This window comes from Neolamprologus multifasciatus, chromosome 12 (genome assembly GCF_963576455.1).
Source record: "Neolamprologus multifasciatus chromosome 12, fNeoMul1.2, whole genome shotgun sequence".
Taxonomy (NCBI): Eukaryota; Metazoa; Chordata; class Actinopteri; order Cichliformes; family Cichlidae; genus Neolamprologus; species Neolamprologus multifasciatus.
In genome coordinates, this window is record NC_140450.1 from 32,325,343 (window position 1) to 32,352,302 (window position 26,960).

Below are 26,960 nucleotides of genomic sequence, written 5' to 3' on the forward strand. Positions count from 1 at the left end.
TATTTTTTTTCGTTTGTTTTAGTGCACAGGAAAGAGCAAGTAGGAATGGGACACAGAAAATGATCTGGGCAGAATTAGACCAAGGCCTCTGCAACCTTTCAGCATACAGATTACCTACTCTACCAGGTGAGCTATAGAGGTGCCCTACAGGCTGATTTTCATTATTTTGGCAAATATACCAAGACATCATTGTGCTATTTCTACTGTAAACATATCACAACCCCAATGCTGTGTAAAATGAAAATAAAGGAGAATGTCATGATTTGCAAATCTCATTGTCTCAAATGTTTAAACCAAGAAAAAATTCCATCTTAATAAAAATACTGACTCATTTGATGGCAGCAACACATCTTTAAAAAGCAGAAGCACAGACAGTTTAAGGTTGTCCTGCTCCTCCTTCAAGGCCCTCTTTGAAAAGGTCATCCATCTAAGCTTTGATGGTGCCTTTCCAGATGCAGGCTTTTGAACTGAGCGCTGATAACTAGTCAGATGGTCTCTCCTTTCCTTAGTCCAAAGGACACGGCGTCCATGTTTTCCAAAAGAGAATTTTCAAATTTTAATTCGGTTCCACTTTCCCTCAGTCCATTTTAAAAGGGCTTTGGACCAATTTCTGGATCATGTTCATGATGTGCATGATAGGGTGTTATCCTGCATTTGTAGACGGAACAGCAAACGGTGTTTATGAGCTCGTGCAGTGACTCCTATGACAGAATCGTGCCTGCTTGTAATGCAGCGCAGCCCGAGGACCCGCTGGAATCTAGTACATATTTTCATCTTGGTCCTTTGAATGATATTACGCACTGGCAAAGACTTTGCATTAACGTATTCAAATTCTTTGATGAACATCGTTCCAAAATTGTTCCACAATTTGTTAATGCAGTTTTTTTACAGATTGATTCTATTGTGAGTAAAATATTGGTTTATGAGATTTGCGAAAACAGTTGCATCCCAACTGTTTTAGTCTTGGAGTTGTATTAAGACTTCTAGTGAGATATACATGCTGTAAGGTGGTGTAGCTGTGTCCTGTTTGACAATTAACACTGAGTGCTTTTGTACTGAATATATATTAAGTATTATATTAATATTCATTTATTCGTTTCCTTCCTTCTCTTGTCTGCTGAAACTGTGTTTAATGTTTAAAATCCACCTGCCTACAAATATGATGTGCACAGGTACATCATATTTGTCAACATAATCAACATACATAATACTTATGTTATACATATTATTTAAGGCAATAAAAATATTTACACAGTTTTCTAAAACTCATCATCAAATTGCTTGTTTTAGGTAACGATCAATTTTGAAATGATTGTTTTTAAAGAAAGCTGCAAAACCTTAAATTTCACAATCAGACAGAATGTTTCTGCTTCTCGATTTTACCATGTCAAACAGAGTGAAACGCATTTCATAATTCTCCTATAACCCTCTTTTCCTCTTTATAAGTTTTTCTATTTTCCTCCAGAATACATATCCAGACATCTTTACAGAAAAGTTTAACGACTGTTATAGAGGTCATTACATTTTCTAACTAAGAGCTTAATTCACAAATGTGAGCAGATTAAATCACAGTTCTGAGAAAGTTCCTCTTTCTCAGGAAAAATGTGCAGTTGCAGCCCTGAAGCACTTCAGTTTGATCTCTGGTCACAAATTTTTTTTTGATGACTTGCACATCATAAAATCAAAACAACGTTTGTACTTATTATTTTTGTGTAATGCCTCAGTTTACACCACGGATGTCAAACTACTTTTAGAAACATAAAGCATGTGCAGCTCACTTTGATGTGGGCGAGATGAGTGAAACTCACTTTCAGTGTAAAAACATTTAACTACACATTTAATCCCTGACGTATTTTAATATAAGATAAAGAAGTGCAACTTTATCAGGACATCTCAGGTCTTTCTACACGATTAATGTGTAAAATTACAGAAAACGTTCTGGTAGCTCACTGCCCAGACTGTCTCATATTTATAAAACAAAGTTTTTGATGAAAAAAAAATTTAAACAAAATTTCTATTGTACATGGTGAAAAACTTTGTCATTAAATTGTTTACCTAACTACTTTGTTGTAATATAAATGGCGGTGTGGGGAATCCTTATCAACAGGAATAGCTGTCAAATTTCTGAATATACAGTAAAAAAGCCCTCCGTCGTATTTTCTAAACATCTCCAGTGGGCCGGGGATGGGTCTTTGCTGACCCAGTGCTGACCCCGGGCCTTAAATTTGATACAACTGGTAAAGACAAACAGAAGAATCCAACTTCCACTGTATTTTTAGCTTTTGTGTTCAATATTAAAATTAGTCATGTTCATTTTTTCAGAAAAGTTAAAGTAAATAGTGGAAATCTACAGGGGCAGATTGTCACAAAGCAGGGCCATAAAAATCACAGGCTTTACTGACAGCAACTAATATGTGCCATTTAAGGGCGATCGTGACTCAAAGAGTTGGGTGTTTGTCTTGTAATCGGAAGGTTGCCGGTTCGAGCCCCGGTTCAGACAGTCTTGGTCGTTGTGTCCTTGGGCAAGACACTTCACCTACCGCCTACTGGTGATGGACAGAGGGGCTGATGGTGCGATATGGCAGCCTCGCTTCTGTCAGTCTGCCCCAGGACAGCTGTGGCTACAACTGTAGCTGCCTCCACCAGTGTGTGAATGTGAGAGTGAATGAATAGTGGAATTGTAAAGCGCTTTGAGGGCCCGAAAAGCGCTATATAAATGCAATCCATTATTATTATTTATTGGTGATGTACTGTACTGTTTGTCCTTGTTTATTATAAGGTATGTAAATGGTCAGTGGTACTAGGATAGCACTTTTCAACTCTTACTGATCACTCAAAGTGCTATTTACACTACAGGCCCCATTCACACGTCTTAAACATTTTCTACCCACACACTCACCCACCAACGATGCATCACGAACAATTTGGGGTGCAGACTGGAGAATCCGCTATGATCCCAGGACCACAGCCATCATACACGAGAATTTTTATATTAACCTATATTATATAGTTTTATAGGCGTATAGGTTTTTCTGTATTTTTTGCCAAGGACAATGTAAAGGAATCGTTTACACGAACAATCTACTCTCTATTCAGACGTGCACTGTCGCTTTCACAAAATAAAAACATAACAAGATAACTGGAGAAAAATGGCATCATGAAGCTAATAAATTTTCGGTGTCATTTCCTTGTGTTGTGATTCCGGCCTAAATCACGAACAACCCTCAGACCAGTTTGTTTGCTGATGTGGCCACCACAGGCCTCGGGCAGACAATGCTTCAACATAAGGAACCAATCGCCTCCTTCGCTTTTCGTCCCGGTCTCACCATGATGTCATGGCCACGAGGCTGCAAGGTGATGAGCTGAGAGTGATGGATATCTGTATAGGAACATTTCCTTTCCCCCGCCAGCCTCTGTTCACATTAAAAGCCTTGCACGTCATATATCACTACTGTCCCCCTGGCCGAGCCTGACATCGGCACACAAGTCAAACCCACATGTGGAGGCGCTTTCCTCCTCCTGCACTCGCCATCGTTCATGGCTTCCTAGCCGATCAGATGCAGAAAACCCTGATAATAAGCTCTGTCACCTTTATGTCATAGCCCACTAAGGGCTAGGTGGGATTTTAATGGAGTGAATTGTGGCTAAATTTGGAAGAAAGCGCTGCTTAAGACTTAATCGTTTCCATAAACTCCTGCAGAGAGGTCTTAAAGGCTGACAATAAATCTGTTGGTGAGTCTGCCTTAAATATAGGAGGATAATCGCTTCTCGTCTCAGCAGTGGGAAGAAAAGAGGGAGGGGTGGCGAGTGCGAAGACAGAGAGAAGAGATAATTGGCAGTGGCTTCTTCCTGGAGTGTGTGTGATAGCGAGAGACAGGGTGGAGAGATGGGGATACAGTTGGGTCCATATATATTTGGACAGAGATTTTTTTTTTTTTTTACTTGTCTGGTTCTGTATGTTACCACAATGAATATTAAATTAAACAACTCAACAACTTTGATGGCAATGACAGCCTGAAGTCTTGAACTCATCCACATCACCAGATGCTGGGTCTTCAACAGAACTAAAGAAAATTCATGAATATTCCACTTCTTTGCTTCAATAAACTCCTGGGTTGCTTTGGTTGTGTGTTTTGGGTCATTGTCCATCTGTATTATGAAACACTGACAATCAATTTGACTGCATGTAGCTGGATCTGAGCAGACAGTAGGTCTATAAACGCCTCAGAATTCATTCGGCTGCTTCTGTCCTGCGTCACATCATCAACAAACATTAGTGTCCCAGTGCAACTGGCACCCATGCACCTCCAAACCATCACACTGCCTCCGCCGTGTTTTACAGTTGATGTGGTACACTTTGGATCATGAGCTGTTCCACGCCTTCTCCATACTTTTTTCTTGCCATCACTCTGGTAGAGGATAATCTTGGTTTCATCTGTCCAGAGAAGGTTTTTCCAGAACTCTGCTGGCTTTTTTGTTCCAATCTAGCCTTTCTACTCTTGAGGCTTATGAGTGGCTTTCCTCCTGGAGAGTCTTGTTCACTTGTTTGGCTGTTGTGAAGGGATTTTTCATCACCATGGAATTTATTCTGCGATCATCCACCACGCATGTCTTCCATGGACGTCCAGGTCTTTTTGCGCTGCTGAGTTCACCAGTGCTTTCTTTCTTTCTTTCTCAGGATGTACCAAACTGTAGATTTTCCCACTCCTAATATTGTAGCAATTTCTCAGATGGGGTTTTTTTTCTGTTTTCGCAGCTTAAGGTTGGCTTGTCTTATTTGCATAGAGAGCTCCTTTGACCGCATGTTGTCTGTTCACAGAAAAATCTTCCAAATGCAAGCACCATACCTCAAATCAACTCCAGACCTTTTATCTGCTTAATTGATAATGATATAAGGAAGGAATTACGCACACCTGCCTGTGAAATAGCCTTTGAGACAATGACTGTCCAATTACTTTTGGTCCCTTTAAAAGAAGATGGCAGATATTAACCCTTTAAAGCCGGTCAGAGCGGGCACGCTCTGTTTTGCGTAACTATTTTTAAATCTCGGTAGCTCTGCAACCACGTAAGCTAGCGCAATAATTTTTTTTGCATATGAAACCGGAGTTGTACTTACATCTTATGCCATCAGCTTGTCCTAAGTCACAGTTTCCTTCCACATATAGCTTTGCAAAAACTGCATAAAAAGCACTTGCAGCAACAAAAACATAATATTCCAGAAACACGCTTTGCCGATCCGATCAGCTGTTTGTAACACTTCCTACGTCCATCAGTGTGAACTATCGCATGTCGTCCATGTCCTGTCCAAATCTGGAAGTGACGTCATTTTGCGGAAATGTAGTTTTTTTTTTACCATCAGGGCCTTATGAGCCTATACTGGTGTTTTTAAAAGTTATGTTTGACTTTATGATTTTCTGTGTCGTTTCTGGGATGCTTAGGACTCATATTGCACTGCTGGAAATAGTGATTTGATGCATATGCTGTTTTTTGCAAATTTGCATTATAATATTTAATTTTGTTTTTCCTGCAGTATATAAAAATTGGTGTATTTCAAAAATAAAACTATGAAGACACATAAATTTCCTGTGGTGGGAAACTATTTTGTGCAACTTTTTTGTATTTACAGTTTTGAGGGATAAGCCTCTTAAATTTCTCTAACTAGAAATATATGGTAAAAAAAAAAAAAAAACGATTTTAATTTTTTTTGTAGTTTATTGTACTTTTTTGCAATGTATGTAATTACTATGCACTTAATGCATACATATTATTAAAATCTGGGCTATAATGGTTGTATTGATGTACAGCAACTTGAAATGCTCCCAAAAATGGCTCCACAGCATGTAAAAATATAATATAAGCTCTGGCGGACTTGGTTCTATGGTAGGTCTTAAACCCTTCACCCAATTTGAACGTGGGTACCCTCAAAGGAAAACTGGGTGTCTACACATTATGTCCACTATGTAACTATAATTGGAATATGTTTCAGTAAACAGGTAAAAAAACAAAACTGTCAGCGTCCAAATATATAAGGACCTAACTGTAGCTGTTTCAGCCGTTGCTTCCTGCTGCATCAGGTTAGGGGAGGCAGTAGGCAGCATTTGAGCATTTAATGCAAAAGGCAAGATAACGTTTGTATTTTTTTCTTCTCGTGACTGAGAAAAGACCTGCCATTGTGTGTTTGATAGTGAGTGAAAGAAGGGGTTGTATGCATTCACAGATGCACACAGACAGGGCCGGCTTTTCAGTCTTTTCTTGCGCTCGGAAACTCTTGAGTCACTCAGTCAGTGTAACAGATGAACGTGCTTTGAAAGGAATCGGCCTGAAATGATTTACAATCACCTGGGCCCTTCGGCTTTGAAGTCGGACAGCTGCCTGTGCTGTATTACAAAGATATTATATAATTTATAATGATATAATTGATCATTATGTTTTCTGGCACTCAACGCTCAGCCAGCTTTGCTTCATAAATCAGATGATGAAAGGTGAGCGCAACAGAAAATCAAAGGCAAACAAGAAAAAACACAAACATGGTGTCAGCAGGCACCGAGACTCTTTTCTCTGCAACATCACAAACAATGTCACCTTTATAGGCTTTGCTTTTGACTTATTAACTCGAATTAGTATTACAGGGATGCTGGGCTAAGTGTGCACAGGCCAGCAGCTTGCTTCACTCTGGGGTTCAAGATGATGAGCTGTGTTTTGATTTCTGTTGCCTGTAAACTGCACAGCTCATTAAATTTATGCAAACCATCCACAGCCTTGCATCAAAACCCTCCCTCCAGCCCCAAAACCCGGAGAGTTAATAATTAACCATAAAAATAATTACAGGGTTGCGTTAATGGCTGGAAAATAAAACTTTCAACGGCAATCACAAAACAGAAAGCTGTAACTTCTTTTGCCCAGATCAGATTGGATGTACAGCTGCAGGCTGATATATGGCTGTGAACCCCCGGCCTTTCCAAACACTCTAATTATAGTGTTGGGACTCGCTGCCAGCTGAGAAGAAACGCTTGGAAAAAATGATGCGGGACGAGTTGTCGAGCTGTAAATCACGAGCCGCATCTCACGTGTGCGTTTTTTTGTTTACTTTAGCGACTTGTCGTGGGCTGCTGTCCAATCAGAATGAAGCAGGTATGTATGGATGTGTGAGCTTTTATTAACAGTCATGAAACAAAAGGTACATCGTTCTCTGGCTGTCAGTGTGATTTTCTTTTTTTGGATAGTGCGACTGATCATATTGTGAATTTCCTTATTTTCTGTTATGTTTCACTGGTGGCTCCTAATTAGACCTGGGCAAAATGTTCTAAAAGACATTTTAGACAGTTTTGTACTAGACGATATCCAAGAAACACATCTCTGCATGTGAGCACAGAAGCTCCACCCTATTTTAGTTTAAATTTATATATTTATATTAGGGCTGCCACGATTAGTCGACTAGTCACGATTACGTCGACTATCAAAATCGTCGACGACTGATTTAATAGTCGACGTGTCGTTTGAAGCTTTGTAAGATCCCAAAAGCAGCAGGAATAAGTAGTAGAATTTAAGAGTGTAATAACAGACTGAAACAGAAGATGGCAGCACTGCATGTACAAGGATGCCAGCTGCCGTTAAACCCCGAAGAAGAAGAAGAAGCTGTGTCCCAGAATTCATAGCGCAGCCCAGCTCAGTTTCCAACAATGGCGGCAGCTAGTTAGTTTTAATATTACTCTTATTATTCTTTCTGGGTCACAAAATAAACGTTTAACATATTTCCAGGCGAGAATGTAGCTGTGTAAACCTCAAATATCTGCTCAGTTTATCAAGACACCACATATTTTCAAAAGCGCTCCGACGTTTTCGGAGACGTCTGTTACCCACTAGCTCGATAGCTAGCCGGGGGCAAGGCTCACTAGAGCCGTGAGAACACCGGACTCCCGGCAAATCGTTTTCAAACCCACTGCCGTCTTTTGCTACTCAGGTTAAACATGATATATAAGTAATTTAGATAACTTAAAATTTTTATTGTTTGGCTTTTTTTTTAAAAATATTTTATTTGTTCCTGAGTAAATCGGTTTGGCTGAGATTAAAGTTATAGTTTTTACACAGCTGAATAAACGTCAACCAGACAACTGATTATCAGAAGTGTGAGATGCTTGAGAATATACTCCGGTGTCCTGTTATTTTAGATAGCAAGGAGTTTATTAAACTTCACCGAAAAAATCTGCAAATTTTATTAAAATTTAACAAACTATCATCTTGTCTTTATTTTTAGTTAGCACATACCTTAAACACTTAAAGCTGTAAGCTAATGATAGTTATATAAGAGCAGATGCTGCTGGCGCAATAAGCTGTACGTTTTACGTCCAATGGATCTGATTAGTCGACTAACCGCAAAAATAATCGGTGACTAGTCGACTATCAAAATAATCGTTTGTGACAGCCCAATTTATATGAGGGGCAACCAATCAGAAGAAAGTTGTCCTGAAGGGAGGATCACAAGAAATAAAATAGCTCCAAAGATAAATCAGAATAATTTTGACCTATGACTCACGCAAATGTCAAAAAAGATGGGGGGCTGTAAATGAGCGCCAAAGGGCCCTTTCTGAGTGTATCTGTGCATTTCTCAGTGTGTGCTGGTAATGGTGCAGAAAAATAGAGTAACAGACAATTAATTAAAACAACTCAACAATATCTTTGAAAAAAAAAACACTTTAAACTGATGCTTACCTGCCACAGTTTTAGACACATGACCATCCCCAGCTTTTCTTCTGGCACAAGGGTGCAGACTGCCGTCTTACTGGGCAGCTCCATAATCTTGATCTGTGGAGAACACGTGACAATTACAGGTTCAAACTGAAAGGGTACCATTACGTTGCAAAGAAAAGGATAATGAGGGATTTTTTTTCTGCACAAAATGTGGTGTCTCTCCATCTTGCAGCTATTGAGATATTTAACGGGGTCAAGATAAAAAGGCCGGGGGTCACAGAATCAGTAGCACACATCCCAAGAGAACAACGGATTTCTGTACAAAATTTCATGGCAATCTATCAGCATTAAAATGCTTTCATCCCAATCAAGGTCGTGTTCCTGCCAAACAGGACTGCTATCTCTCACCCCAAAAGCAAAAGATGGCAGCGTATGTGTTTTCATTAATCTGTTTTCATTACTGGCACAAAATTATACATACACACAAGTTCTAATTGCCAAGTTGGAATTAGTCTGTTTTCTGCATTCAAGTAACAAACCTGCAACCCAAATCCATACTTGCTTTTTCAGGACCTCCACGGATCCAAGTCCCTCCAACCAGCAGTACAGTGTCATCCATCATCGCAGAGCAGCCGCCTCACTGTCTATAATAAATCCTGCTAAAGGCTCACCCTGCGACCTGAGTGGTGTTTTCCTGCACACATTGGCACTGATTCTGATAAAAAATACACAGGCTAATGATGATGTGTGTGCGTGCACGTGTGAGTGTGTGTACCCACACATCCTGACCAAAGCTCATTCCCTCGACTTTCTCCACGCGGATGATATACGCTGCTCATATTCATTCTCATTAGGCCTCAGATTAAACAGCCCTTAAAGGAAGCGATCTGTATTTTAGCGCTAAGCCACATCTGTCCTGCATGTTTACCTCTGCGTGCCTGACAAAGAGGGCCTTTAAGGACTTCTCTGTGCCTCAGGTGATCACTGTTCTTGTGTGGCATCACACTGCCCATAAATAAAACACCCACGCTATTAATTAATGTTGCTCCCGTGGCAGCAAAGCTGCTGGCAGGAATCTCACTGTGAGCAGTAAACAATAAAACCACGTGAAATAGCTTCAGATGGAAACTGCTGCCTGTCTCGGTTACATATCTAAATATCGCCCCGTATTTTGCCCGAGGCGCTGAATCATGCCATTGTGAACGCTCTGTGGCAAGTGCCTCAGTATTGTTCCTTAAGGTAATTCATTAATGGGTGTGTTTTTACTTGCAGATGCATGATAGGGATCTGTCTTGGTCAGTTATGTCTGTGGAATGGGGTGGAGAGAGAGAGCGTGGCCTGTTTTGGTCTGCCGTTTATGGGTCTGTAGGTGTGTCTCTGTCTGTGTCTGTTGGGACAATGGCATTATTGAGGTGCTGGGAGTCACAGGCGCCCTGATGCCTGGCCCACTGGACCGAGGTTAGCAGAGGCACGTTTGACTGGATCAGGTGACCGCTCCTTCCCTTTCAAGTGTAGCTCTGCCACAGAAGAGCACGTAACATGAATCTGGAGGCAATAAAAGATGGCTGAATAGCTGGCTGCCCCATCCTGCCTCACCACTCAGACACTGGCTCCACACAAAACCAAACAGGCGTGTGGGTGTAGAAAATTAACCTCAAGACAGACAAAACTGTGATTTCATTCCACCATCAGGACTGGGCTGGGATTCTTTTCTCTTTAAGGCACCATTCAAAGACAAAAATGTAAACAGCTACTTTGACTTTTAAGCAGGAACACGCTCATTACTTACTGTAAAGCACAATTAAAACTGCGCTTTGCTTTCTTAGGAACTCTCAAAGCCATGTGTTTTAGACAAAAGCATTCAGTGAAAAGAATGTTACTAACCACAACATTTAGCTGGTGGTCAGGACTAAGATCCTGTCCTTCAAACGTGCACGCTGATGCATAAAATCAAGGTTTGCTAATGATGCCATTCAGATCACGGTTTGACAGTTTCTGGCTGCAGAGGGCATGCTCATGTGTCATGTTGACACTACCTGAATGGATTCAATACGCTTATGGATCACATCAAATGCAAAACATCGGTGAAAAGATGACATGTCGAACTTGTAAAAACAACTTTGAGGAACACAATTTTCCGAGAGCACGCTTACGGTATCAAACCCACAAATATGTGTGAATTCCATTGAGTTGAACAGCAACAGCAAGTCTGGTCAGGTTCATACAGGATGTGTTTTTACACTCAACTCAGACGGTTTAAACCAATTAAGCTGCTCACCCAAAAAGCCGAGCTATTTATATGCTAACGAAATCCTTCCGTGTCAGTTCAAAATGAAACGGAGCATCAAGTTACTCAACAAATGGGAATTTAATTGAATGCGGACGGATGCAGTCGAACCTCCAGTGTCAGAAGTAGCACATTACATTTTTCAGTAAGCATTAAACAACTGACTTCAGTAATTACATTACAGATACAATTATGTTGTTATTTTCATTGCAATCGGTCTTCAGTTCTATGTAACAACCAAACATGCTTTTTTCTTCCTGAGCCACAATCAGCTGACTTGTGTTCGTCAGCTTTTGAAGAGTGGCGATACGGACGTTATTTTTATTTTTAGAGCCCAAATGGACAGGAGTGTAATGGTAATGCAAATTGAGTCAAAGGCAGAAAGAGCCAGAAATTAAAGCTGAGCATTTGCTGACCCCAGCCTGGCAGCCGGAGCCTGAACTTCAGCAGGCGATCTACCTGTTCATGTTTCTGAAGTAGAATCACTGTTGTGATCGCTTTGAGGTCTCTTTGGGCTGGCTTTCATCTTTGCTTTGTGTTCATACAAAACTAAAAGAAAGACTGAATGTGTTTCCTTGTTAGGACAGGGAGTTGTGTTAGTGTGGGACTGGTCGTTATGTGACGGTGCACTTCAGGTCATTTTACGGAGTAACAAGAAAATAATGCAAACGAATAATTTAATGCATTACTTTCTCTGGCAAGTAATTAATCAACATACTCCATTACTTTTAAGAAAAGTAACAAGTAATAGTTAGTATAATACTCAAGATAACTTAATTACCTTATATCTATAATAGGAACCTTTAAGCTTTCCCTTGTTTTCCCTCATGTCTATACAGTTACAATAGCAGATGCTCATATTAAACATAGCTGAAGTTTCAAATAATGAGTTCAGCATAAGTGCAGCTAATCCCTGTGAGCCAACAGCTCAGGCTTCAGACAGTTTTGTCTACTCTTGGTTCTGTATCATATTATATGGTAAGACATCAGTGAAAGCGGATGTTCGTAATATAGTTCTCTCAAGTTCACACCTGTTGTTCAAACTTTTTATTCACAAGGCTCGGACAGTAAGAAGTAAAAAGAAGCTTAAAAACAGCCAAAGGAGCTAAAATGTCTCATTTTAGACTAAGAATGGACTGAAGGAATTCCAAGGCTTAGTATAGGACAAGTATCATCTGGATCTATGGATCATGAAAAGTAACTCTTGTGGAGACCAGGAATAAAAATATTGAACTGGAAACAGATTCCCTTTAGGTTCAGAGATTTAGCAAATCCCAGCATGCGCTGATAAAGAGGCGGGGGATGAACATAGATTGTAAAGACAATTGAATGTTGACACTAGGGCTGCACGATTAATCGTTAGAAAATCGCGATCTCGATTCATACTTATGTGCGATCTCATTTCCAAATGACAACGATTTAAAAAAAAAAAAAAGACGACGATTGTACCGCATTTTGATCCGGGACATAATCTGCATGAAAACAAGCGCTCACTCTTCCTGCTCAACAAATGACAAGGGCGGAGCCTTATACCACGTGATACAGAAGCTGGCTGCTAAAATTAGCAGGGAAAAAACAACGGAGAGCACGTCAGGGATGACGAGAAAGTGACAGGAGAAAATCCGTCCCGGTCAACCACCCAAACATCAATAACGGGAACCTTATACAGCGCTTCCCTATACCCGTCGAACTCCCGCAGGCACAAAGAAATTACGGAGGCTATTACTTATCACCTGACCAAAGATATGGCTCCATCAACACTGTGCAAAACGAGGGATTTAGGAAAATGATCAACACCCTAGACAAACGCTACACAGTGCCGTCCCGCAACTATTTTTCTATTGTTGCTCTACCTGCTCTATACACGCAGCGTCGAGCAACGGTGGAGACGCAATTTCAAGCAGTGCAACATTTTGCGGCAACAACAAAACGTGAGACATTTGTTGTTTTTATGTTTATTTATTGTTTTTATGTTCAGTCTCACCTGTTACGAAGTTGATGTGCAGTTAATAAGTGCAATAAATATTTATACTGGAAAAGAAAATCGTGAGAGAATCGTGATCTCAATTCTAAGCCAAAAAATCGTGATTCTCATTTTATGCAAAATCGTGCAGCCCTAGTTGACACTGCTGATGTCTAACCTCCTCCGTCTGCTCCCCAGCGTAGGCCAGAAGGTAATTTGCAGGGCTCGTCTCTAGAAGGGAGCACTGACAGAATCCAACACTGCCAGTCCGCACAGACTCCACCAGCTCACTGCGACCTTCACTCACGTCCCACCAGCAGACCTGCATGTCCCGGCCCTGACTGCGCCACCAACAGGAAGAGCGAAACCAGAGCTGAAAATCTGCAGTTATTAACTATAATATACTTTTTAAAATCAAACAGTTTGCATAGAATTAAACCACAACTGACATACTAACAATATTTCTTATTCACAAATCCTTGCTAAGAAAATAAAGGTAAGAACCAGACAGCTGTTTACCTGATGAGTGCATCTGCTGACTGCAGCGTGCTGACCCAGATGACAGAGTTACCAGAGTGGGCTTCTATGATCTTCTCTGCCCTCCTGCTGTTCAGGTTCCAGATATGTATGGCTCCCTTTCCTGACCTGCAAAAACAAGGATGCTGCTTTGTGAAGGATCTTTAATCATCACATACATAGAACCTTACACTAAACTGGTTCTGCTTTACAGTAGCTACAAAAATGGTCAGATTTACTCTTGTTCAAAGAAACTAACATTCAAAAAGATGAAGGAGCAAATCGTGGCTCACCCAGAAAACAGGAGGGGAGTGCCCTCTCCTTGGCAGCTAAAGTGAAGCGTGTTAAGGGGTCCGCCCGCCCCCCTCAGGGTGTAAATGGGGGATGGAGAAGGACGAGACATCCTTTGGTCAAGCAATCAAAACGTGGCAGAAAGAAGGCTGAAAACTAGCGCCGCTGCGGTCACTGTAAAAGAAAAACATGAAATCTGAATGTAACACGTGACAGTAGTGTATTCTGAGGCTGATGGCAATAAAATGCTTACAGCCCACACTGGATTTCTCCACAAACACCTCTCAGAGACTGCACAACGTCTGATAAACGTATTTTCTTCAAAACAGGATAATTGGACACATTTTAGACGAACAAAATAGAAATGAAGTGCACACCTAATATGTCAAATAAGCAAAAAACCTTCTATGCACAAACACTGAGCCTCCTTGAGGTGCTTCACCCTTTCTCTTCCACACAGCAGACAGACGTTTTATACACTGTCTGTATTTTCTCCATTGTTAGTAGCTACAAACCCTGTGGCTCTCTTTCGGTCTTCCTCCTTCTAGTCTGCGTGAAAACACCTCTCTTACTCAATATGTCATATATCACCACTTCTGACAGCTGAATTACAGTAAACACAGAGAGCTGAGCTTCTCATTCCTCTTGATCTACAGCCGCTGTCCCAGAGCCAGACGTAACAGCTCGGGCTTTTAAGTTGTTTGTAGGCTGGGTAGCTGAGGAAACCAACCTGACCACAGGCATGCTGCAAGGAAATGATGCTTCAACACTGAACAATCACATGTGAATGGCTGATATCACAGCTAATAAAATGCTATCTATGTTTAAAATCATGGTGTCAAACTACATGAAAAGACACTTGCCAACACAAAACATACAGATGCGCCAACTGGGCTATTATTAGTATTTATGTTTTGCACAGGCATGTGGCCCACGTATATGTAAATGATAATTGGTAGTTCTTATAAAAGTGCTTTTTCTACCCATTCACACACATTCATATAAGCGCTTTTTTCTATGCTTTTTCTACCTAAGCGCTTTCTATCTCCAATGGATGCATCGGAGAGCCATCAGCACTACAGCCACCCCTGTAAGCTTACCGGCATTCCCATCCAAGTACTAACCAGGCCCAAACTTGCTTAGCTATTCCCACATTTCTCTGCCTTAATTTATTCAGTATTTGTTGTGATTCGTTCCTCCATTTTTTAAGTAAAACAAAAAGATCATCATTAACAAATTAACTGCTTTTCATCATCACCTTTGAACTGGGTTCAGAGAAGTGTATCTTTCCCCTTGGCAAATCTGAGATGATCAAATGAGAAGCTTTGGATGAGGTGACACAGAATTAGCTTTTTCAGCCAGTGTAAAAGCGATATGACATAACAGGAAAAAATCAGCCACTGACATTATCTATCCACCTGTCAGCTGATATGTCCCACTTGTGTCCAGTATATTTATAGCAGTTAGTATAGGGAAGAACACAATGTTCTGCAAGAATGGTAAATGGTCTGCATTTGTATAGCGCTTTTCTAGTCCTTAAGGACCCCAAAGCGCTTTACACTACATTCAGTCATTCACCCATTCACACACTGGTAATGGCAAGCTACATTGTAGCCACAGCTGCCCTGGGGCGCACTGACAGAGGCGAGGCTGCTGGACACTGGCGCCACTGGGCCCTCTGACCACCACCAGTAGGCAAACATGGGGTTAGTATCTTGCCCAAGGATACTTGGCATGCAGCCAGGAAGCAGCCTGGGATCGAACCACCGACCTTCTGATTAGTGGCTGACCTGCTCTGCCACCAGATACTCCAAATATGAACCAAGATATATAATAGTAAGAGCCCTGATTTCAGTTTCATAGAGTAAACCTGAGGATACACAATGAAAGAATGGAGTCTACCAAAATCTACAAAAAACTAACATAAGTTCTCTATAAAGCTTGGCTGCTACACCAACTGATTAATGGCATTATTTTCCAAAGCATCCCCACAGGTACCTAAAACTGGAAGCCTTATTCTCCTGCCCCGACTCACTCCCCTCCCCTACTTTTACTTATCATAACCCTTGCTCTCTGCAATCAGCAGACACTGAAACTGGAGCCCGAGGCATTCAGGAGCAGCTCATTTCAGGAGGTTAGTGGTTAAATTGTCCATGTGAATCTGTGAAGCGGAGCGACAGAGACCCCCGATCAACCTCCCTAATTAAGCACATAACAGTGTAGTCCCATGTTCTAACAATGACGGTTATTTCACCAGCTGTACTATTAATGAATATATAAAGCAGAAATTTAAAAAAAAAAAAGCATCAGCTTTTTTACCCTGTAATTAAGTTGGTCTAATAAATTAATACATTTCAGAAAAAGTAGGACATTTTCATTCATTAAAAAGAACTTTATGTGAATTAAGTGCTCAAAACTTTCTGAGCATAATTCCTGCAGGTGTCCTAACTTTTCACAATAACTTGCAAACCCTCTGTGTGTCTGACAGCAGTGTGGAACAAATGTTACTGATGCATTGTTATGACAAAACTCAACTGCCTGAAAGGTACCTAACAAAGGCCGACAGACTGCGTGGTCATACTACAACATCACACAAAGGCCTTGAGAAAAGAACAGGAGAGGTCTCAAAGCCTGGCGGACTGGCACAGTATCCAGACTGAAACTGGATCTGGAGCTGTACACAACTGAAAGCACAGCGACCAATAAGTGCAAGACATTTGTGGAATCTCCAACGACAAGACTGAGACTGAAATTTGGAAATGTTTGAGATGCTGACCATTAATGTCACACTTTTCTCGGAACTGAACCAACAGAAACGCCTTAAAGCAACAACTGTACAAACTTGTTTTGTATGGTATGAAGAAGATGGCAGCAGTGTTTCTATGGGTCTATCAGTGAAGCTGCTCCTCCTGTGAATGGGTGGGTAAGACTACATTCCTTAGTCCTGCGCCTGTGTGAGTGTGACGGGGGGAGCTAACCCTGGTAACAGGTGGGTTATGCCCCCCTGATTGTCCTCCGGTGTTGAGCTGCGAGTCACACTGAGACCTGAAACTGGCTGTTTTCATTGGCTTGCTGTTCCGACTCGCAGAACTTTCCACTGGCGGCTGCAGCTCGCCGTCACCTAAAAGACAACAGCCGGAGACAGCGACGGACACGTGCTTCGCAGGGGCTCGAGAACTGCGAAAATAAAACGCACATCCAAAGGATGAGTATAATGGCCATTTTCCCCCAGCCGCTACTTCCTCAGTGAGGTTTTCCAGGCGTCAGCATTTCCAGTCGCTGAACTGGCCCCAACAATGGGCCTGCTGTTGCGGCTGCAAGCGAGTCAGCTACAAACCCAAACACAAACATGCAGGCAGCTCAGGAAGGGAGAGAAAGACTGTAAACAAACAACATGGTGACTCGAAGTCACCAAAATGTATTTTCAAGAAGGAAGCAAAGCAAAGGGCGGGGGGGGGGGGAATCTGCCCTGGCATTTTTCAAGCCAGTAATCAAGCCAGCAGCAGGACCAGGTCAAAGAACTCAAAATTTACTGGGTTGCTTTTTTTAATAAACATAAGAAACCTTCATAAGGTGAACTATAAAAGACAGGAAGGCCATTTTTTTATTAAGCATGTTCACAATGAAAAAAAGAATAGCTACATCTAATTAAACCTGTGTGTCGTACACAAGAATACTAAATCAGGGAGACTGATTAATACACCTGAGCTGGTTTTAGGAGCCAGCGGGAAGAGGCAAGAGAGGACCGAGGCTCCTGCTGGCCCTGTAACAGATAAGACAGCTCTGGGTAATCTGACTCAAAGTCCACGGATAAAGGCAGTTTGTCTCTTCTTGGGCCGTCTGTCCACACCTACAGGGTAATTAGGCCTAATTATGAGAGAAAGGTCCGCTTCCCCTTCATGTTATTAAATGAGAGCCAGCCTCGTCCGCCAAGAATCTCTCAACACCAGCAAGGGGCTGGCGACCTTCAGATCAAACACAGCGACTATCTGTGCCCCCCTTTGACTGCACCACCGCCCGTTACCCTCCTCAGCATCGCTGCACATACGAAGAGGGAGGGGACACACAGGACAGTCGTTATGATATGGGGCATCAAAGTTTTTCTATTTTTTGTTTTTCCAGCAGAGTTGGAGGGGAGAGTCCTGCACATTCCTCGCTTGGTGCTGTATCACGTGATCGGACGCTACCCTCCCGAGCTCCTGACTTGTGGGACTGTGCCATTCATAAATATAAAGAGCAGGCAGGGAAGGATATACTGATCACAGGGGTTGATTATGGGACCTTTTATAATGCCCCAGCTTCACAAGAGCCATTATGGAGCCATGGAATCCCAAGATCCCGTTCTGTGATATGAGCCTCATCAAATATGAGATCTGAGCTGCATGATGAAAACCCAAAGCAGATTACACATAGCTCAAAAGCTCCAGTCTAGATGTGCCCTCAATGAAAAAACTACTTTATTACCTAACAAACCAGTAAAATTCCTTTTCTTAGCCAACAAAGGTCAAGAAAAAGCTTCCAGATTCTTCTAAGGCCACTACATCATACCTCAGCTATTAGTCATACTTCACTATTAGCTGTTTATCAAAGGCAATGCTCTTATCTGCTGCTTCCCTGCTTTTTCTGGTCATGATGGCATTTCCACCTCGCTTGTTGATCAGTGGGTGGTGAGCTGATTCTACAACCATTAGTCAGCCCTTCTTGCCTCAGCCCTCCCCCTTTCCAACTAATACAGGTCCTCCTGAGGAGGAAACCAATGTGCCAAATAGAGAGCGAGCTCCATTATAAACATGCAGCTAGAAAAACAGAATGGGAAGTGGCAAGGAAGACACACACCCTTTATTGTGTCTTGGTGGGGGTAATCTGGACTGGATAAACAGCCCAGCGTCAGATAGAGGCTGAAGTCAGACACAAGTGCACCAACACCCACTGTCAGTCACAGATCCAATGAGCGGGAAGAGGCAGCATTGTTCGCGTGAATGGCGTGAATGCTAAGCAGGGGCCACTGCAGATAAGGGCTCAATGCCTTGTGGGAGTCACTGATGCAGGCACTGATGGAGCACCATGTCAGAGGGTCCTGATTTAGGAGGTTCTGACTGTGGTCAACAGGTACCAAGAGCCTTATCTGTTTGCATTATCACCCATTTCCTCCATCAGGTCATTTGCCTGGGCAGTAGAGGAAAAAGGCACACAAGAGGGTCGACAGCTCGAGGGTCATCATACATCAACGCACATTTTGGGTGTGATCACCTTCGGATATATGGGGATTATGCTGTCAACGCAGCAAATATAGGAAAACAAGTGCATTCTTATTGTGCTCTAATTCAAAAAAGACATCATGCATTGAGGGTTGGGGAACACAGGAAACAGCAAGTTGCTACACTTTGTCAGACTGCACATCCCCCACTCCTTCAGCTGTCAGTCATCTTCAGGGGCAGCGATGAGTGACTGAATGCACAAATCAATGGTGAAAAGTTTGACAACGGGATAACTAGTTGTAGGTGGTGAACGGCTTCTGGAGTTCAACCAGAACGGACTCTTAAATGTGACCGAGTAACAAAAACCATTTACAACACCTGTCCAGCACCTGTGCATTCCTCAAAGGCTGTATAGGCTCCGTATTCATTGCTTTTCTAATGCAATAACTAACTTTATAACCTGTAAATACCCAAAAAGAATTTCATAGATGATATGTAATAGACACATATGCTCATTAAAAAGAACTGATTTTAAAAATGTAATTTCTCCTTGACTTATTTCTCACACTCCATTCTTCAATAAATAAAAAAAATGTATAAATATTTATATAAACCTCCCTCACAACTATTTCCAACACATGTCACGAGGAACATAAGCTGTAGCTATCATTACAAACTTCGCTCAAAAAAATTGTACTTTTAAGTACCTGTCTGACCTACAGGAGTGGTACACCGTGTATTTTATCCACAAGAGTGGATCCACAACAGAAATAAAGCTCTCATGTTAATACAGCTCAGATAAGAAGCTGCCCTCCACGCAGATGCTGGACTTCACATCCGGGATTTTCGTTATTCGTTATCATACTGAAGGAGATATGTTACACAAGCCTTTGTTAAAACCTAAAATACTGACTTTAAAAAATGTTTGGAGGTGCTTTGGTTTCTCTCGCGCGATGTTAGTAAGAAACAGGCTAACGTTAGCAACGTGGCTCGAAAATAGCCATAATAAACATATAGACCTTATTTTTAGATGTCAGGAGTTATTGCTGGGTATAGTGAGTACACAGTTTATGAAAAGAAGTAGACGCTTTAATGAATATTGTTAAAATACCATTTGAGCGAGACACCGGTGTTTTCACTGCAGCTGTGGGAGAGGCGATACAAAGCATGCGCCGCATCTGAAGGACCTCTATTTACAGAATATGAGCTGTCCGTGAAAGTGCCTGAACAGAACAGTCATTCACATTTTCGCTCTCTCGCTTCCACTTTGTTTTTGAAAATTAAATCAGAAGATTAATGTAGCACCCTGTACCTATGTACGACCCTTAATAGGTATATTTCATACTGAACATGCCGTTCTCAACAAATCTCTGTACATTAAGACGTTAATGTTTCTTTATGTAAAAAGATTACTTAGTTTTTTAGAGCCACTAAACATTCCCTATCTAAAAAACCGAAATATGGAACTTTTACAGCCTTGCAATACTACATGAACAGGGGAGTCTTTATATATATTTTTTCACCCTTTTTCAGTCTAATTGAGAAAGAGAGACAGAGAAAACACAGGGCCCTAATCCACAGAGCACACAGAGCCCTTTCATGGGAGTGCTGGGAGAGACCTTTATTTGTCCATTCCTATCACGGAGAAAGCGGGGTTTCAAGGTTGGCTAGGTCTAAGCTGGAAGATTAGATGAAACAGGAGTGTTTTAAACCTCTTCTGTGGCCATGGATTAGGGACAGTCAATCCCCCTACACTCCAAAAATGAAACAATACAGAGTACAGGTGGCTCAGTGGAAGAGAGTGCATAGTCTAAGAAAGAGAAGAGAGAGAATAACATTCATTTAACTTGAAAAACAGAGGGAAAGGGGGAGAAAAATATCTCTGTACACTAGAATTTATTTGCAGACACACTAGTGTTTGATCGAGTAAAAACGTGTAACATTGTTATAATTACTTAGGAGTGCCAGTGCACCTAATTAACTAATGCAAAGGGTCATTTACACAGGCACTTCATGGCATACATGAAGAGTCAATGTCAGTTGTGAAGCAGTGAATGTTTGCACCAATTAGTGCAAATGGAGGTGGCAGTAACCCCTCAGCAGGAGGTGGGAGCAAGAGGTGTCCCCTGCCCTGCCTGGACAGATATCATGGCCCACATTATCATCAATTATTCCTGGCATCTCATCTTACCCATGAGCCGGGTGGGTGCAGGGGGTCAATGCCAGGGTGCCCTCTGCAGCAAGTGGCCTGGAGTCCACATGGAGAGGGTGACAGGGTGTGCAGTGTCATCCGTCCAAACCAAGAGGCCCAGTAAGGAAATCCCTGGAATCCCACTCCTGTTCCAGCTGGGGCAGCAGGTCACTTTACAGCTCATCACCAAATTAGAAAGGCTGGGCAGCAGGCAGACCACAGACAGACTGAAATAGATGGGAGTACTATGATTCTGTCTGTACCCTGAGACCATAAAGTAATGGTTACATGGTTTAGGTGCGGACATGGACTCCATAAGGAGAGTGATGAGCCTGAGGAGAGAAAACAAAGACAACTCATCCCAAGACACATTACCTCACACTACACAGTATTTTTCCAGTGGGTGATAATTAATGTGAAACTGTTACATACTTGATAGAAAGCAAAAAGCGTGCAAAATATAAAAATCTGCTTAAAAATAGTTCAGCTCTTAAGGAAGTGTGTTTGATTCAGTTTGTGCAGGCAGTCAGAGGAGAAACTTGATTGTGTTTACTGAATGTAGTGCACTCTGTTAGGTCAGCTTAGCTGGGAAAAATGAAAGGACTCGATATATTGTTATAGCTTGTTACATTGATTGAAGTCTTTTTTTTAAGTTATAATGTATCAAAGGAGATGTAGCATTTTTCCTTAGTCTGTCTCATTATATATGGCAAAAGTTCCAAATAATAACATTTCGTGTATGTTATACCTGTGTGCTTAATGTTCACAGGTAAACTGCTAAATATGTTTTCTTTAAAACCACTTTTTTCTGCTCTTGGCTATATGTTATCAACAAGCATTATGCACCACCCACCTGCTATTTAAACCTTATGTTTGTGAGGGGCATCCAATCAGAAAAACACAGCCTTAAAGGGAAGGAAAAGTGACATAAAATAGTTTGACAGGTGGATGAACTGAGGAGCTGCGACAAGGCCCAGTATAAGGTTAATATGGACTATTTTGAACTGTCAAGCATGTTGAGTTCCTCTAGTGGAGCCCAAGAATAAATACAGTGCTCAGCATAAATGAGTACACCCCCTTCAAAAAGTACGAATTTAATCAGTAGCTCAATGAACAAAATAACACAAGGCTGATTTTTATTGAACACTTGTTCAACTCCATAACATGAAATTAAGCTTAATAATATAACTTAGATTATAAAATCTTCAGTTTTACTAAAATTGGTGGAAGCAAAAATGAATGCACCCCACAACAAAACTACTACATCTAGTATTTTGTATGACCACCGTGATTTTGAAGGACAGCACCAAGTCTTCTAGGCTTGGAATGAACAAGTTGCGACATATTGCAACATCTATCTTTTTCCATTCTTCAAGAATAACCTCTTTTAGAGCCTGGATGCTGGATGGAGAATTTCCCACAGGTGTTCGATTGAGTCAGATCATGGCCATTCAATTACCTTCACCCTGTTCTTCCTCAGAAATGCAACAGTAGCTTAAGATGTGTGTTTTGGATCATTGTCGTGTTGGAAAAGTGCACGACGACCAAGTGCACGGAGTGATGTCATCATCTTCTTCTTCAGAATAGAGCAGTATATTGTTGAGTTCATGATACCATCAATGAAATGCAGCTCCCCAACACCAGCAGCATTCATGCAGCCCCACATAAGGACACTACCACCACCATGTATTTCCCCTTGAAATCCTCACCTTTATGACGCCATACAGTTTTGAAACCATTAGTTCCAAAAACAGTGATCTTTGTCTCATCACTCCAGAGCATAGAGTCCCAGTAGTCTTCATCTTTTTCAGCATGGGCCCTAGCAAATTCTAGGCGTGCTTTTTTGTGCATGGGCTTTAGGAGAGGCTTCCTTCATGGACGATACCCATGCATGCCATTCCTCTGCAGTGTGCGCCGGATGGTGTCACGGGAAACAGTCACTCCAGTTTGGCTTTCTACTGCTTTAGCTAACTGCAGTGAACTTCCATGGTGATTTTCCTTAACCCTTCTCATCAGGAGACGCTCCTGTTGAGATGTTAACTTCTGTGGACGGTCTGGACGTCTCTGTGAGATGGTTGCACTTCCATCTTTCTTAAATTTTTGGATCACTTTTGCCACAGTATTTTGACTGATATGTAAAGCTTTGCTGATCTTCTTGTAGCCCTCACCTTTTTGTGTAAAGAAATGATTTCCTTTCTCAGATTTTGTGACATTTCTCTTCCACGTGGATCCATTGCTGGCAGCATGAAATGGGAAGGACTTTTCTTTGTTAAGTAATGCCCTTTTATCATCCCGTCTGCTGGACACCTCTTAAATGAATCATTAGACTCACCTGTGGTTGAATGCCTGTTAATTTGAATTTTGCAGTCTTAAGTGTGGCTTTACTCCCAAGACTATAACTGGGATGTACTCATTTTTGCAACATGGGCTTGAATGAGTTTGTTAGGAAAATCATTTTTTGTTTGTGCAAATTAACTAACTTTGTTTGCAATCAATGGCCCACATTTGTGGGAGTATTTTGTATTATAGTATCTGATAGAAAATGTTGATTCTGAAAGGAAACTAAAGGTTTTCTGACAAATGTAGAGGGGTGTACTCATTTATGCTGAGCACTGTATATCGAGTTAGAAGTGAGCATGATAGCTCCCATTTAATTCCTGAGACTGGGAAGTGAGGAAAGGCAGATTTTATCTCTGGGTGGAAGCAGGACAGCTTTTTCCTCCAGTGCCAAAACAAACGTTATTGCTCCAGCTCTGAATCGAGAGTCGTATTGATATTTTAAATAACTGAGCAAGAACATGAATAATTACTTTTCCCAAAATGCCAAACATCTATTTCAAGACACGGTCTATCTAATGATTTGCCTCATAAATGTGGGCACCAATGAAAGACTCCATCAGAAGCATCTGTAGGCTGCCTTTAACTACAACAGCAAAAGCGAACTGTGGAAAAATGAAGGTAAACTTTAACGTTTTTTAATGTGTGCTAAAAATAGCCAGTAGGATTTTGGTATTAAAACGCTGTTGTTTCCACCATCTTTGCCGTCGGATTATTCTCCCAGTCTCTCTCTCTTTTCTAATGTCGCTGTTTCTCTGAAAGCTGCTGAAACTTTGGCATGAGCCATTCTTGTGCACTGATAGCAAAAAGCAAGGAGTTAAAAGTATCTTCTAAAGAGTTACACCGAGAACATTTTGACAGAGCAGTTTTTCTCCCACTCTCACGCTGAAATGAGAGCAGTGTTGGTGGACAAGCATGCATGGAGTTATCAGAACAGAAGATACGGCGAATGGGAGTACGTGCTCAAGGCAAGTGTATCATAAAACTCGATGCTGAGGCCAAGCTTCCCCGGCTTGTGTGTGTGTGCGTTTTGTTTTTTCTCGGGCATCTTTGCAGGTGTGAGTGGAGAGATCTCAGAGAGGGCGAGGAGTGACTGCCTTGCCTGTCACTTTGAGGATTAGACCTAAATGCAACTCTAATGCCATATCAGCACTGCTAAACCAACCTCCCTTGCAACAGTGAAGAAGGGGAGGCAATCAGTGTCTAAAGTTAATATTCTTATCGGTTATTTTTTAAACTCCCCTTTAATGATGAAGCCATTTTTCATGGCCGTCTCCACTAGGAGCATCAGGAAAGAAAAATGATTATCTCTGACCCCTACATCTCATGGAAACTCCAACATTTGAGCAGACAAGCAGTTGATTCTCTTTAAAGCAGAATTATTAATAAAGGTGACATATTCAAGACAAGGACACATTGACACTTTAGGACACACTGACATTTTGTCTTACAGAGCAGCTCAGTCGAAACGAAACCAAAACATTAATATCCTTCAAATTCCAGACAGACGGAAGCTGCCCTTTTCTTTCTGCTAATGAAGTGTGTGTTGTGACCAAGATCCCAAACCTGCAGACGAAAGGTACTTTCAGTATCTCCAGATTATGTTAAATAAACCCTGAGTCGACTTGAAATGATGTCCATTTTGTTCAGCAGATAATTTGATGCAAAGGAAATGTGCAAAGATGCCACAATTGAAGGTAACACCGGTAGCTGTTGGTGTCAAAATCCTTAAATCTTCATAAGAAAGAGTGAAAATCTGATCTACATTAAAGGAATTACAGGTGAAAGTTTAAACGGGAAACAAAGACAAATAGATTCAAAGTTACAACAGGCAAAGACAATGCTTTTATTTGGAAAACATCATTAGATGTTGGATGGCTGGAAACTTTCTTCAGCTAAATGAGGAGAAGACCGAAGTTCTTGTTTGTGCTCCTAAAAATGTTGTACCTAGTGTTATGGAAAACTTGGGTCCACTTGCTACATTTGCAAAACCGTCTATCAGGATCCTTGGTGTTAGTATTGACTCAGCTCTGACTTTGGATACCCATGTAAAATTTCTGGTTCGCTCCTGTTTTTATCACTTGAGAAACATTGCTAAGCTGAGTCCCATTGTATCGCGCTCCGAATTAGAAATTGTCATTCATGCATTTGTTCATCTCGTCTGGATTATTGTAATTCTTTGTTTACTTGTTTATGTAAAGCCTCTTTGGAGCGTCTGCAAGTTGTTCAGAACGCTGCTGCAAAGCTTCTGACCAAGTCCTCCAAGTCCTCCCATGTCACACCCCTGCTGATTCAGCTGCACTGGCTCCCCGTTAAATTCAGAATCCAGTTTAAGGTTTTGACCTTGACTTTCAGGGCTCTGCATGGACAAGCACCAACATATATAAGTGAACTTTTACATCCATACATTCCCAGCAGGTCCCTGAGGTCATGTGACCAGGGCTTGCTTGCTGTCCAACACACGAAGCTGAAAACAAAAGGCGACAAAGCTTTTGGAACTGTGGCCCCCAGATTGTGGAACTCTATCTATCTTGAAAGGTGCTATATAAATAAAATTTTACTTACTTACTTGGAATCACGGGTCGAGTTGTATGCGGCAGTAACAGTAGACATGGTTGGCACAGAAGAATAACCCGGTTTTTTGAGGCTTGTCGGTGAAAACGTTAGAAGCTGACATGTCGTGTAAAACCACACCTTACAAGAGTGTAACGACCCAAAGCACAACAGCTAACGGCCAAAAATAGCTCAAAAACAAATGGAGGGTTCCGAGGCAGCCTGATCAAAGCCACATTTGAATCCTACTGAAATGTTGTGGGAACTTGGGTTAACATCACTGGGTAACAACTGGCTTTCTGTACATAGTCTTTAAAAGTAGTAATATGTAAGAAAAATTGTGTGACTATTTGCGTGTTAAGTACAGTATATGTCCTGACAATTAATTTGACTTATTTTATTAAAAAGGAGAAAAAAAAACCTGTTGGTAACAGACCTTACGTCATACTTTTGCTTTGTTATTGTAATCTAAATACTCAGGCCATCTCTGTTTCCACTGCAAGAAAAAAGCATAAAAACACAGACAGTCTGAAGCACCTTTGGGTGGACGTAACCCAGATGAGTAAGCCCAGACGTACAGTAATGAGCACTTCTCGTCTATGTTCCTTCTTCATTTGTCATTCGGGATGACATTGAGGCCAAAGGTTACAGCGTGAATGATAATTATCGAGCGTTAAATGCGCACTGGCCTCTGCGAGCGTGGGCGTACCAAAGTTTGCCTGTGACGGCAACACTCTTTTGTAAAACACGCAACCTTATTTTTAAGGGAAGTTAGTGTTTACCGAAAGAAGCTGTACAAGACGTAGTAAGTGTGTGTGTGACCCACAAAACACAGACTGCAAACGACAGAGCTCGTGCCATGCATCCACATGCTTCCCGCCAGCCTGCACAGTATATAAAATATACTGCTGTTTCACAAGTTTGGCAAAAAATAAA

At 41.5% G+C, this 26,960-nt stretch overlaps 2 protein-coding genes and 1 long non-coding RNA gene across 17 annotated transcripts in view; 1 reads left to right on the forward strand and 2 right to left on the reverse strand.

The window, feature by feature from the left end:
• tbx1 (T-box transcription factor 1) overlaps window positions 1-12,412 on the forward strand; it is a 36,091-nt gene extending 23,679 nt beyond the window's left edge. For 13 of the 14 annotated variants that reach the window (XM_085181598.1, XM_085181595.1, XM_085181596.1 and 10 more), the window contains 2 exons: window positions 23-126; window positions 9,259-12,412. The gene's annotated coding sequence lies outside the window, so the exon portion shown is untranslated. The remainder of the gene's footprint in view (window positions 1-22; window positions 127-9,258) is intronic. The other variant, XM_085181608.1, reaches the window with a different exon arrangement.
• Window positions 1-22,561, reverse strand: part of gnb1l (guanine nucleotide binding protein (G protein), beta polypeptide 1-like) — a 35,014-nt gene extending 12,453 nt beyond the window's left edge. Inside the window, exons 1-5 of one of the 2 annotated variants that reach the window (XM_085181613.1) lie at window positions 21,135-22,561; window positions 13,748-13,919; window positions 13,458-13,583; window positions 13,117-13,279; window positions 8,710-8,802 (exon numbers count right to left, since the gene is read on the reverse strand). In XM_085181613.1, coding sequence (XP_085037739.1) covers window positions 8,710-8,802; window positions 13,117-13,279; window positions 13,458-13,583; window positions 13,748-13,857 — 492 coding nt within the window. In that variant the 5' untranslated portion in view covers window positions 13,858-13,919; window positions 21,135-22,561. Of the gene's footprint in view, window positions 1-8,709; window positions 8,803-13,116; window positions 13,280-13,457; window positions 13,584-13,747; window positions 13,920-20,054; window positions 20,218-21,134 lie in introns of those variants that run through there. The other variant, XM_085181612.1, reaches the window with a different exon arrangement.
• Window positions 22,562-24,348: 1,787 nt separating this feature from the next.
• On the reverse strand, window positions 24,349-25,618 carry LOC146507329 (uncharacterized). The gene is made up of 2 exons (XR_014877404.1): window positions 25,280-25,618; window positions 24,349-25,205 (listed from the first exon to the last, which is right to left on the reverse strand). It is a non-coding gene; the product is annotated as an uncharacterized LOC146507329 (long non-coding RNA).
• Between the last annotated feature and the right edge of the window lie 1,342 nt (window positions 25,619-26,960).